At 41.0% G+C, this 15,271-nt stretch overlaps 1 protein-coding gene across 1 annotated transcript in view; it reads left to right on the plus strand.

Moving 5' to 3' along the window:
- Positions 1-15,271, plus strand: part of LOC142470965 (uncharacterized) — a 155,384-nt gene that overhangs the window by 64,431 nt on the left and 75,682 nt on the right. Inside the window, exons 25-29 of the mRNA XM_075577770.1 lie at positions 672-806; positions 2,228-2,371; positions 7,172-7,306; positions 8,771-8,914; positions 12,445-12,579. Of these exons, the coding sequence (XP_075433885.1) occupies positions 672-806; positions 2,228-2,371; positions 7,172-7,306; positions 8,771-8,914; positions 12,445-12,579 (693 nt within the window). The remainder of the gene's footprint in view (positions 1-671; positions 807-2,227; positions 2,372-7,171; positions 7,307-8,770; positions 8,915-12,444; positions 12,580-15,271) is intronic.

Here is a 15,271-nt window from a genome sequence, read left to right on the forward strand (position 1 = left end):
TACCAAATCCAGAACCCCTCTTGGTTGTCTTTCATCAAGTCTAAAAGTGAAATCCCTGTGGAAGACCAGGATGGCAAAGAGAAGTGGCGGACGCAGTTTATCCCAATGCCATGTATTAGTGGAGATGAACTTTCTTAACAACCTATAGGGTTTTATGGATGCACTTGACTAGCCTATCTATATGGGGATGATAAGCAGAGGTTCATACCAACTTCAATTTTAACAGGCCATAGACCTCCTCACTGAGTCTGGACATGCTTTTTACGCACCAATTGACACATTTTTTGGTAGGAAACCCAACAGAAGAATGTAGTTGGTTTGGTAGCACAAAATCTATTATAATGCATATATATTGATACCCTGAAGATTGTTTCTCCAGGGGACCAATTATGTCAACACCTATCTATTCAAAAAGGATCCATATTCTTGAAAAAAGGAACTTTGTATTTTCCCTGATACTCGGGGTATGAAGCACAGACGTTTGCTACCTGTTTATAACATTTTGTCCATGAGGCGTGCAAGACGTTTTTTATATACAATACAATTTTTAGGTAGGTTCATACTACTTGTTGGCACTGAAATTGTGACCAAAGAAATAAATCAAATATGATCCTAGTATATTCTGTATGTCCCATTGTGTTGTTGTGTCACACTGTGTTGATGTGTTACAGATATAAATGAATGTGATGTCGCACAGCCATGTATTCACCCCGCTCTCTGCACTAATACCCCGGGCAGCTTCTCCTGTAACTGCCCCTCAGGGTATGTAACACGTATTAACGGAACAGGAGTAACCGTGTGTGAAGGTAAGAAACACCTCTAGGACTAGACAGTCTAACACTTCTACTGTGACATTGTGTGTTACACAGTGCTCTACATTGTTTATTGTGACACATTGGGGGTTATGTTAATTTGTGTTATGTTACATTGTTTCATGTGTTCCATTGTGTGTTTTCATACATTGTGTTGTGTCACATTATGTTGCTGTATCAAATTGTGGTGTTGTGTTACATTGTGTCTCATTGTGTTGTTGTGGCTCACTGTATCACATTGGGGCCTGTATACTAAGCATCGCAAATAGCTTTTTGGGTGCAAAAGTTGCGCAGGAAAATCTCATACTAGGGAGAAGGAGCGGCTCAGTGAGTAAAGACACTGACTGGTGCTGAGTTTGAAGCCGTGGAAGCTGGTTCAATTCCCGGTGTCAGCTCATTGTAACCTTGGCCAAGTCACTTTATCTCCCTATGCCTCAAGCACCAAAAGTTAGATTGTAAGCTCTTCGGGGCAGGGACCTGTGCCTGCAATATGTCTCTGTAAAGCGGTATGTAAAACTAGCAGCGCTATACAAGCACATGCTTTTATTATATTAAATTGCGCGTGTGTGCGCCCCTATGCTCACCTGACACTTCTCTGTTTGGGGCAGCAGATTCAAAATGTGTCTTTCCTATTGTTAGACCCAGAAATGGCCTGCGCTGGGCATACAGATGTTAAAGCTGCAGACCGAGCAATATCCTACATGTGTGTTTTTTATTAATCAGTTCTGTACTGTCGCGCGCGGCACCCAGCGAGAACACGACCTGCACACGGGACAAGGGTTCATACTCACGCTCGCAAGCGTCCCCACCCTTCACCTCCGCAAAGGTCCCTCAGATGGGTTCAACAAAGATTTTACATTTTAGAAAGATTTGAATAATCTACTAGGAATTAATTGGGATGACGTTTTTAACGAGAAAAATGTGGAAGATAAATGGGCAGTCTTTAAAACATTGTATTATATAATTTATCATAGGTTAAACTTGATGAACATATGTCTTTTTGCAACCTCATCTAATATGTAACTATGTAACTGTCTAACTGTCTAACTGTCTAACTGTCTAACTGTCTAACTGTCTAACTGTCTAACTGTCTAACTGTCTAACTGTCTAACTATGATGTGATACATCAAACTTAATTTCAACGAGTTGTGCGTCGTACGTATGAAGTCACATAACGAACTTATTACAAACAACGCAGTTTTTATGAAGCTTTGTACTACGTTTTAGCACCAAAAAAAGAAATATGATATTAAATATCCAATTGTACAGTTGTGTTACACTGTGTCCCATTGTGTTGCTGTGTTACACTGTCACATTTTGTTGTTATGTTATTCCGCGTCACATTGTGTTGTTATGTTATTCGGTGTCACATTGTGTTGTTGTGTTACACTGTGTCATATTGTGTTGTATTACAGATGTAAATGAATGTGACTTTTCTCCGCCCTGTGACCTCCCTGCTATCTGCATTAATACCCCGGGGAGATTCTCCTGTAACTGCCCCTCAGGGTATTTACAATCCAACATCATCACGAGGGGAGTCAATGTTACCTCATGCAAAGGTAAGAGAAACCTCTAGGACCAGAGAGTCAGACACTTCTAGTGTCACGGTTTTTGTTGTGTTTCATCGTGTAATATTGTTGCATTGTGTTTGTTGTGTTAGAGTGTTAAGAAGTAATGTAGACTCACACTGCTCTCTGTATAATACAACTACACACACTGCTCTGTGTATAATACAGATACACACACTACTCTATGTATAATACAGATAAACACACTGCTCTGTGTATAATACAGATATACACACTGCTCTATGTATAATACAGACACACACTGCTCTGTGTATAAGACAGCTACACACACTGCTCTATGTATAATACAGACACACACTGCTCTATGTATAATACAGCTACACACACTGCTCTATGTATAATACAGACACACACTGCTCTGTGTATAATACAGATAAACACACTGCTCTATGTATAATACAGCTACACACACTGCTCTATGTATAATACAGACACACACTGCTCTGTGTATAATACAACTACACACACTGCTCTGTGTATAATACAGATACACACACTACTCTATGTATAATACAGCTACACACACTGCTCTATGTATAATACAGACACACACTGCTCTGTGTATAATACAGATAAACACACTGCTCTATGTATAATACAGACACACACTGCTCTGTGTATAATACAGATACACACACTGCTCTATGTATAATACAGCTACACACACTGCTCTATGTATAATATAGACACACACTGCTCTGTGTATAATACAGATACACACACTGCTCTATGTATAATACAGCTACACACACTGCTCTATGTATAATACAGACACACACTGCTATGTGTATAATACAGACACACTGCTCTATGTATAATACAGATAAACACACTGCTCTATGTATAATACAGACACACACTGCTCTGTGTATAATATAGATACACACTGCTCTGTGTATAATATAGATACACACACTGCTCTATGTATAATACAGATACACACTGCTCTGCGTATAATACAGACACACACTGCTCTGTGTATAATACAGATACACACACTACTCTATGTATAATACAGATAGACACACTGCTCTGTGTATAATACAGCTACACACACTGCTCTATGTATAATACAGACACACACTGCTCTGTGTATAATACAGATAAACACCCTGCTCTATGTATAATACAGCTACACACACTGCTCTATGTATAATACAGATACACACTGCTCTGTGTATAATACAGATACACACTGCTATGTGTATAATACAGACACACTGCTCTATGTATAATACAGATAAACACACTGCTCTATGTATAATACAGCTACACACACTGCTCTATGTATAATACAGACACACACTGCTCTCTGTATAATACAACTACACACACTGCTCTGTGCATAATACAGATACACACACTACTCTATGTATAATACAGATAAACACACTGCTCTATGTATAATACAGCTACACACACTGCTCTATGTATAATACAGACACACACTGCTCTGTGTATAATACAGATAAACACACTGCTCTATGTATAATACAGCTACACACACTGCTCTATGTATATTACAGACACACACTGCTCTGTGTATAATACAGATACACACACACTGCTCTATGTATAATACAGACACACACTGCTCTGTGTATAATACAGATACACACACTGTTTTGTGTATAATATAGATACACACACTGCTCTATGTATAATACAGGTACACACACTGGTGTGTATAATACAGATACACACACTGCTCTATGTATAATACAGACACACACTGCTCTATGTATAATACAGACACACACTGCTCTGTGTATAATACAGATATACGCACTGCTCTGTGTATAATACAGATACACACACTGCTCTGTGTATAATACAGATACACACACACTGCTCTGTGTATAATACAGACACACACTGCTCTATGTATAATACAGCTGCACTCACTGCTCTATGTATAATACAGATATACGCTGCTCTGTGTATAATACAGATACACACTGCTCTGTGTATAATACAGATACACACACTGCTCTGTGTAAAATACAGATACACACACTGCTTTGTGTATAATACAGATACACCCACTGCTCTATGTATAATACAGATACACACACTGCTCTGTGTATAATACAGATACACACATTGGTGTGTATAATACAGATACACACACTGCTCTATGTATAATACAGACACACACTGCTCTATGTATAATATAGACACACACTTCTCTGTGTATAATACTGATATACGCACTGCTCTGTGTATAATACAGATACACACACTGATCTGTGTATAATACAGATACACACACTGCTCTGTGTATAATACAGACACACACTGCTCTGTGTATAATACAGACACACACTGCTCTATGTATAATACAGATATACGCTGCTCTGTGTATAATACAGATACACACTCTGCTCTGTGTATAATACAGATACACACACTGCTTTGTGTATAATACAGATACACACACTGCTCTATGTATAATACAGATACACACACTGCTGTGTATAATACAGATACACACGCTGCTCTGTGTATAATACAGATACACACACTGCTCTGTGTATAATACAGATACACACCCTGCTCTGTGTATAATACAGATACACACGCTGCTCTGTGTATAATACAGATACACACACTGCCCTGTGTATAATACAGAACTACACGCTGCTGTGTATAAAACAGATACACACACTGCTCTATGTATAATACAGATACACACGCTGCTCTGTGTATAATACAGATACACACGCTGCTCTGTGTATAATACAGATATACATGCTGCTCTGTGTATAATACAGCTACACACACTGGTGTGTATAATACAGATACACTCACTGCTCTATGTATAATACAGATATACGCACTGCTTTGCGTATAATACAGATACTGCTCTGTGTATACTGTACAGTATGTGATGCATTGGCGTTGTACATAGAGTCAATGAGAAGTCTATACACAACAGATTTTCAAATAGAGAGTCATTTATTTCCCCAGACTGGGTAAAACAGGGTATAACACACTGCTGAGGCAAGTGTAGACAAGCAAACACAAACACAAACACATACTGTAGATCTGCAACAACATAGAATGTCCTTTTCTTTGGTGGTGGGTCTGAGTCTCAGCTGTTCCCAGGCAATTTCTCTGGGAACTGAAGTCCTGCTTCCTAGCAAGCTTGTGAAGCTCTGGGAAGTCGCTCCACTGCAAGTAACGAAGCTCTGCGCTTCCTTGCAGAATTGGGTAGTTTGTAGTTTTGGTGCTGGGTGTGAGTCCCAGCTTTTCCCAGGCAATCCCTCTGGGAACTGAATCCCTGTGCCCTAGCAGACATCTGAGAACAATGAGACAGAGTGTTGTTCCACACATACTCATCCTTTTGAAATATCCCCCTCTTCCCGGGATAAAACTCGGGCCTTACGGTGGGGTCTCCTAGACCAGGGGGGCGCAAACTTTTTTCCCTGCGCCCCCCTGACGGCTGTCCCCTCGCTCCCGCGCCCCCCCCAACCCCAACTTACCCGCGCTCCGGCGTAATGACGTCACGTTGCCATAGCAACGTGACGTCACATGACCTCGCAGCGTCATTTTGACGCCGCGTTGCCATGGCGACGCCGGGAGGAAGCCGCCGGAGCCACGGGTAAGTATGGTTTACAGAGGCCCTGCAGCTCCCCCGGCACTTAATTTAAGTGCCTTCGGGAAGCGCGCGGGGCCTCTGTAAACCCCGCGCCCCCCGTCGGCAGTCTCGCGCCCGCCCTGGGGGTCGCGCCCCACAGATTGCGCACCGCTGTCCTAGACAACAGAGAGAATACATTAAAATATTGTCTAATCGTATTCTGTGCCTGTAATTTCTGGTCTATGGAAAGATTCTCCCCTAGTTGGACACTTTCCTTGTTTTGTACGGGGTCTGGCTGTGACCCCAAATCTAACTCCTTATCTCCTGGATGAAATTATTTTACCAGGGCCCCTTTATTATAAAGCATTACCTTTGCTTTTTGTAGGTTCCCTTCTGCAAACACCCCTATAGTATTTAACCTTTCTGCAAGGGCCAACACATCCTGTACCCCACTTTCTGCCCTTGGGAGTTGGTCTTTGCACATTTCCTTTACCAAATCCAGAACCCCTCTTGGTTGTCTTTCATCAAGTCTAAAAGTGAAATCCCTGTGGAAGACCAGGATGGCAAAGAGAAGTGGCGGACGCAGTTTATCCCAATGCCATGTATTAGTGGAGATAAACTTTCTAAACAACCTATAGGGTTTTATGGATGCACTTGACTAGCCTATCTATATGGGGATGATAAACAGAGGTTCATACCAACTTCAATTTTAACAGGCCGTAGACCTCCTCACTGAGTCTGGACATGCTTTTTACGCACCAAGAGACACATTTTTTGGTAGGAAACCCAACAGAAGAACGTAGTTGGTTTGATAACACAATCTATTATAATGAATATATATTGATACCCTGAAGATTGTTTCTCCAGGGGACCAATTATGTCAACACCTATCTATTCAAAAAGGATCCATATTCTTGAAATAGGTACCAAAGGAACTTTGTATTTTCCCTGGCACTCAGGGTATGAAGCACAGGCGTTCGCTACCTGTTTATAACATTTTGTCCATGAGGCGTGCAAGACGTTTTTTATATACAACGCACTTTTTAGGTAGGCTCATACTACTTGTTGGCACTGAAATTGTGACCAAAAAAATAAATCAAATACGATCCTAGTACAGTATATACTGTATGTCCCATTGTGTTGTTGTGTCACACTGTGTTGTTGTGTCACACTGTGTTGATGTGTTACAGATATAAATGAATGTGATGTCGCACCGCCATGTATTCACCCCGCTCTCTGCACTAATACCCCGGGCAGCTTCTCCTGTAACTGCCCCTCAGGGTATGTGACACGTATTAACGGAACAGGAGTAACCGTGTGTGAAGGTAAGAAACACCTCTAGGACTAGACAGTCTAACACTTCTACTGTGATATTGTGTGTTACACAGTGCTCTACATTGTTTATTGTGACACATTTGGGGTTATGTTAATTTATGTTGTTATGTTACATTGTTTCATGTGTTCCATTGTGTGTTTTCATACATTGTGTTGTGTCACATTATGTTGCTGTATCAAATTGTGGTGTTGTGTTACATTGTGTCTCATTGTGTTGTTGTGGCTCACTGTATCACATTGGGGCCTGTATACTAAGCATCGCAAATAGCTTTTTGGGTGCAAAAGTTGCGCAGGAAAATCTCATACTAGGGAGAAGGAGCGGCTCAGTGAGTAAAGACACTGACTGGTGCTGAGTTTGAAGCCGTGGAAGCTGGTTCAATTCCCGGTGTCGGCTCCTTGTAACCTTGGCCAAGTCACTTTATCGCCCTGTGCCTCAAGCACCAAAAGTTAGATTGTAAGCTCCATGGGGCAGGGACCTGTGCCTGCAAAATGTCTCTGTAAAGCGGTATGTAAAACTAGCAGCGCTATACAAGCACATGCTTTTATTATATTAAATTGCGCGTGTGTGCGCCCCTATGCTCACCTGACACTTCTCCGTTTGGGGCAGCAGATTCAAAATGTGTCTTTCCTATTGTTAGACCCAGAAATGGCCTGCGCTGGGCATACAGATGTTAAAGCTGCAGACCGAGCAATATCCTACATGTGTGTTTTTTATTAATCAGTTCTGTACTGTCGCGCGCGGCACCCAGCGAGAACACGACCTGCACACGGGACAAGGGTTCATACTCACGCTCGCAAGCGTCCCCACCCTTCACCTCCGCAAAGGTCCCTCAGATGGGTTCAACAAAGATTTTACATTTTAGAAAGATTTGAATAATCTACTAGGAATTAATTGGGATGACGTTTTTAACGAGAAAAATGTGGAAGATAAATGGGCAGTCTTTAAAACATTGTATTATATAATTGATCATAGGTTAAACTTGATGAACATATGTCTTTTTGCAACCTCATCTAATATGTAACTATGTAACTGTCTAACTGTCTAACTGTCTAACTGTCTAACTGTCTAACTGTCTAACTGTCTAACTGTCTAACTGTCTAACTGTCTAACTGTCTAACTGTCTAACTGTCTAACTGTCTAACTGTCTAACTATGATGTGATACATCAAACTTAATTTCAACGAGTTGTGCGTCGTACGTATGAAGTCACATAACGAACTTATTACAAACAACGCAGTTTTTATGAAGCTTTGTACTACGTTTTAGCACCAAAAAAAGAAATATGATATTAAATATCCAATTGTACAGTTGTGTTACACTGTGTCCCATTGTGTTGCTGTGTTACACTGTCACATTTTGTTGTTATGTTATTCCGCGTCACATTGTGTTGTTATGTTATTCGGTGTCACATTGTGTTGTTGTGTTACACTGTGTCATATTGTGTTGTATTACAGATGTAAATGAATGTGACTTTTCTCCGCCCTGTGACCTCCCTGCTATCTGCATTAATACCCCGGGGAGATTCTCCTGTAACTGCCCCTCAGGGTATTTACAATCCAACATCATCACGAGGGGAGTCAATGTTACCTCATGCAAAGGTAAGAGAAACCTCTAGGACCAGAGAGTCAGACACTTCTAGTGTCACGGTTTTTGTTGTGTTTCATCGTGTAATATTGTTGCATTGTGTTTGTTGTGTTAGAGTGTTAAGAAGTAATGTAGACACACACTGCTCTCTGTATAATACAACTACACACACTGCTCTGTGTATAATACAGATAAACACACTACTCTATGTATAATACAGATAAACACACTACTCTATGTATAATACAGCTACACACACTGCTCTATGTATAATACAGCTACACACACTGCTCTATGTATAATACAGACACACACTGCTCTGTGTATAATACAGATAAACACACTGCTCTATGTATAATACAGCTACACACACTGCTCTATGTATAATACAGACACACACTGCTCTGTGTATAATACAGATAAACACACTGCTCTATGTATAATACAGCTGCACACACTGCTCTATGTATAATATAGATACACTTTGCTCTGTGTATAATACAGATACACACACACTGCTCTGTGTATAATACAGACACACACTGCTCTATGTATAATACAGCTGCACACACTGCTCTATGTATATTACAGACACACACTGCTCTGTGTATAATACAGATACACACACACTGCTCTATGTATAATACAGACACACACTGCTCTGTGTATAATACAGATACACACACTGTTTTGTGTATAATATAGATACACACACTGCTCTATGTATAATACAGATACACACACTGGTGTGTATAATACAGATACACACACTGCTCTATGTATAATACAGACACACACTGCTCTATGTATAATACAGACACACACGGCTCTGTGTATAATACAGATATACGCACTGCTCTGTGTATAATACAGATACACACACTGCTCTGTGTATAATACAGATACACACACACTGCTCTGTGTATAATACAGACACACACTGCTCTATGTATAATACAGATATACGCTGCTCTGTGTATAATACAGATACACACTGCTCTGTGTATAATACAGATACACACACTGCTCTGTGTAAAATACAGATACACACACTGCTTTGTGTATAATACAGATACACCCACTGCTCTATGTATAATACAGATACACACACTGCTCTGTGTATAATACAGATACACACATTGGTGTGTATAATACAGATACACACACTGCTCTGTGTATAATACAGATACACACATTGGTGTGTATAATACAGATACACACACTGCTCTATGTATAATACAGACACACACTGCTCTATGTATAATATAGACACACACTTCTCTGTGTATAATACTGATATACGCACTGCTCTGTGTATAATACAGATACACACACTGATCTGTGTATAATACAGATACACACACTGCTCTGTGTATAATACAGACACACACTGCTCTGTGTATAATACAGACACACACTGCTCTATGTATAATACAGATATACGCTGCTCTGTGTATAATACAGATACACACTCTGCTCTGTGTATAATACAGATACACACACTGCTTTGTGTATAATACAGATACACACACTGCTCTATGTATAATACAGATACACACACTGCTGTGTATAATACAGATACACACGCTGCTCTGTGTATAATACAGATACACACACTGCTCTGTGTATAATACAGATACACACCCTGCTCTGTGTATAATACAGATACACACGCTGCTCTGTGTATAATACAGATACACACACTGCCCTGTGTATAATACAGAACTACACGCTGCTGTGTATAAAACAGATACACACACTGCTCTATGTATAATACAGATACACACGCTGCTCTGTGTATAATACAGATACACACGCTGCTCTGTGTATAATACAGATATACATGCTGCTCTGTGTATAATACAGCTACACACACTGGTGTGTATAATACAGATACACTCACTGCTCTATGTATAATACAGATATACGCACTGCTTTGCGTATAATACAGATACTGCTCTGTGTATACTGTACAGTATGTGATGCATTGGCGTTGTACATAGAGTCAATGAGAAGTCTATACACAACAGATTTTCAAATAGAGAGTCATTTATTTCCCCAGACTGGGTAAAACAGGGTATAACACACTGCTGAGGCAAGTGTAGACAAGCAAACACAAACACAAACACATACTGTAGATCTGCAACAACATAGAATGTCCTTTTCTTTGGTGGTGGGTCTGAGTCTCAGCTGTTCCCAGGCAATTTCTCTGGGAACTGAAGTCCTGCTTCCTAGCAAGCTTGTGAAGCTCTGGGAAGTCGCTCCACTGCAAGTAACGAAGCTCTGCGCTTCCTTGCAGGATTGGGGAGTTTGTAGTTTTGGTGCTGGGTGTGAGTCCCAGCTTTTCCCAGGCAATCCCTCTGGGAACTGAATCCCTGTGCCCTGTCAGACATCTGAGAACAATGAGACAGAGTGTTGTTCCACACATACTCATCCTTTTGAAATATCCCCCTCTTCCCGGGATAAAACTCGGGCCTTACGGTGGGGTCTCCTAGAAAGAAGAGAGAATACATTAAAATATTGTCTAATCGTATTCTGTGCCTGTAATTTCTGGTCTATGGAAAGATTCTCCGCCTAGTTGGACACTTTCCTTGTTTAGTACGGGGTCTGGCTGTGACCCCAAATCTAACTCCTTATCTCCTGGATGAAATTATTTTACCAGGGCCCCTTTATTATAATATAAAGCATTACCTTTGCTTTTTGTAGGTTCCCTTCTGCAAACACCCCTATAGTATTTTACCTTTCTGTAAGGGCCAACACATCCGGTAACACACTTTCTGCCCTTGGGAATTGGTCTATGAAACATTTCCTTTACCAAATCCAGAACCCCTCTTGGTTGTCTTTCATCAAGTCTAAAAGTGAAATCCCTGTGGAAGACCAGGATGGCAAAGAGAAGTGGCGGACGCAGTTTATCCCAATGCCATGTATTAGTGGAGATAAACTTTCTTAACAACCTACAGTATGGCCGTTTTAACCAAAAACTGCGGCATTAGGCCTATTTTAAATCGGATCCGATACTTTTAATAGATCTGATGAAAATTGTGTTATTTTTGATGGTACCACATTGATGTATTGCATGTTAATTAAAATTTGGCACCAATACTGCATTTTTTGGCACCACAGCTTCATGTATCCGGGCCCAGGTATCAACACATCAGGGCTGGTTCATTACATAGTGTGAAAATAATACAGCTTGAGAACATATCGCTGTTATACATAGTATTAAATTAATCAATAATATTTACTAATGCAAAAAATGTAATTTATTAAAACACATAATTCTGTTTTTAATGAAATGGTATCAATCAGGTTTTCAACATGACGCGATGCATATAACTTCATTTCAAACAACGAATTGTGCGTCATACGTATGATGTCACATAGCGACCTTCTTACATACAGCGCACTTTTAAGGAAGTTTCATACCACTTGTTGGCACTGAAATTGTGACCAAACAAAATCAGATATGATCCTTGCACATACGTCCCATTGTGTTGCACTGTCACATTGTGTTGTTGTGTCACACTGTGTTGATGTGTTACAGATATAGATGAATGTGATGTCGCACCACCCTGTATTCACCCCGCTCTCTGCACTAATACCCCAGGCAGCTTCTCCTGTAACTGCCCCTCAGGGTATGTGACACGTATTAACGGAACAGGAGTAACTGTGTGTGAAGGTAAGAAATACCTCTAGGACTAGACAGTCTAACACTTCCACTGTGACATTGTGTGTTACACTGTGCTGTACATTGTTTATTGTGACACATTTGGGGTTATGTTAATTTGTGTTGTTATGTTACATTATTTCATGTGTTCCATTGTGTTGTTTTGATACGTTGTGTAACATTTATGTTGCTGTATCAAATTGTGATTTGAGTAGAAAGTCAAAGACAGAGAAGAGTTGGCATGGGTTAGATTTGTGTGTGTTGATTAGTGAAGTAAAGTAGGTTTGTTTAGCCTGAGAGAGGGCAGAGCTGGAACAGGATAGCATCAATTTGTAGTGAAGGAAGTCTGCGAGAGTGTGAGATTTCTTCCAGAGGTGTTCAGAGGAATGAGTGGAGGAACACAGCATGCACATGTGGGAATTTAGCCAGGGTCTGGGGTTAGAAGGGCGAGGGCGGCAGAGAGAAAGCGGAGCATGAAGATCAAGAGAGGAGGATAAGGCAGGGTTGTAGTTCCTGACCAGGTTGTCAGGGTCTGTAGCAGAATTGAGAGAGGAGAGGGAGGAGCGTAAAGTGGACGCAAAGGCTGGTAGGTTAATAGAGCGCAGGTTTCTGCAGAACCGAGGGGTAGATCGAGGTGGAGAAGGGGAGAAGCGAGAGAGAGAGAGAGAGAATGAGATGAGGTGATGGTCAGAGAGAGGAAAAGGGGAAATGGTGAAATCAGAGAGAGAAAAGTTTTTAGTGAAAATCAGGTCTAGGTAGTGGCCATACTTGTGGGTGCTGGCTGCAGTCCACTGTTGAATGAGGTTAGAGAGAGAAAGCTGGAAGCCCAAGGAAGAGAGGTCATCAATGTGGCAATTGAAGTCCCCAAGGAGAAGAACAGGGGAGTCTGAGGAGAGAAAGAAAGAGAGCCAGGATTCAAAGTGAGAGAGAAAGGCAGAAGGGGGGTGAGTAGAGGTAAGTGGGTGATAGATGACCGCCACGTGGACATGGAGAGGAGAGAAGATCTGGACAGTGTGAGCCTCAAAGGAGGGAAAAGCAAGAGAGGGAGGAATAGGAAGGGTTCGGTAACAGCAGAGAGAGGAGAGCAGGAGCCCCACGCCTCCACCCCTGCCATCAGGGCGCGGAGTGTGGGAGAAAGAAAGGCCACCATAGGAGAGGGCAGATTCCAGTGCAGTGTCAGACTGAGTGAGCCAGGTCTCAGTTATAGCAAATAGGAGCAGAGAGTGAGAGAGAAATAAGTCATGCACAGAGAGGAACTTGTTAGAGAGGGAGCAAGCATTCCAAAGGTCACAGGAGAAAGGGAGAGAGGAGGGAGGGTGGCAGGGGATGGGTATGAGGTTAGAGGGGTTGACCCAGAAGGAGTAGAAGTTGCATGTGGGAGGCGAGGACGAGAGCATGTAGGAATAAGGCAGGGGCCAGGATTGGGAGAGATATCCTCAGAAGCAAGGAGGAGAAGCATGGATAGAAAGAAGATGTATGAGGATGATTTGTAGGGTGTTTTTTTGGGCAGGGGTATAGCTGTGTAGTGTCAGAGGGCGCAGGTAAGAAAGGAGTTCATGTAGACAGAGAAGTGGTGAAGGAAGGAGAGATGGAGTATTGCAGGGGACATGTAACCACACGCAGGGTTTCTGGATAAGGCTTATTTATTGAGCCTTAAAAATACAGCACACAAAAACAAAACAGCTTCTTTTCAGCATACAAAAACAAAACAACTTCTTTTCAGCATACAAAAACAAAACAGCTTCTTTTCAGCATACAAAAACCCAGACAGTTCGTCAAACATGCATTTTGAAGACAGACCTTATAGCAGTAATCTACTTCAGCGTTTCAGTCCTATCTCTTGACCAGCCAACCTGGGGTTTTTAAAATACCTTGATGAGGCAGCTGGGATCAGACTAATCAACTCAGATAAATACAGATACACACACTGGTGTGTATAATACAGATACACACACTGCTCTATGTATAATACAGACACACACTGCTCTATGTATAATACAGACACACACTGCTCTGTGTATAATACAGATACACACACTGCTCTATGTATAATACAGACACACACTGCTCTGTGTATAATACAGATAAACACACTGCTCTATGTATAATACAGCTACACACACTGCTGTATGTATAATACAGATACACACTGCTCTGTGTATAATACAGATACACACCCTGCTCTATGTATAATACAGACAAACACTGCTCTGTGTATAATACAGATACACACACTGCTCTATGTATAATAAAGTCACACACTGCTCTGTGTATAATACAGATACACACACACTGCTCTATGTATAATACAAACACACACTGCTCTGTGTATAATACAGATACACACTGCTCTATGTATAATACAGACACACACTGCTCTGTGTATAATACAGATACACACACTGCTCTATGTATAATACAGACACACACTGCTCTATGTATAATACAGACACACACTGCTCTGTGTATAATATAGATACACACACTGCTCTATGTATAATACAGTCACACACTGCTCTGTGTATAATACAGATACACACACACTGCTCTATGTATAATACATACACACACTGCTCTGTGTATAATACAGATACACACACTGCTCTATGTATAATACAGACACACTGCTCTGTGTATAATACAGATACACACACTGCTCTATATATAATACAGACACACACTGCTCTATGTATAATACAGACAC

The sequence above is a fragment of the Ascaphus truei genome, chromosome 20, assembly GCF_040206685.1.
Source record: "Ascaphus truei isolate aAscTru1 chromosome 20, aAscTru1.hap1, whole genome shotgun sequence".
Classification (NCBI taxonomy): Eukaryota; Metazoa; Chordata; class Amphibia; order Anura; family Ascaphidae; genus Ascaphus; species Ascaphus truei.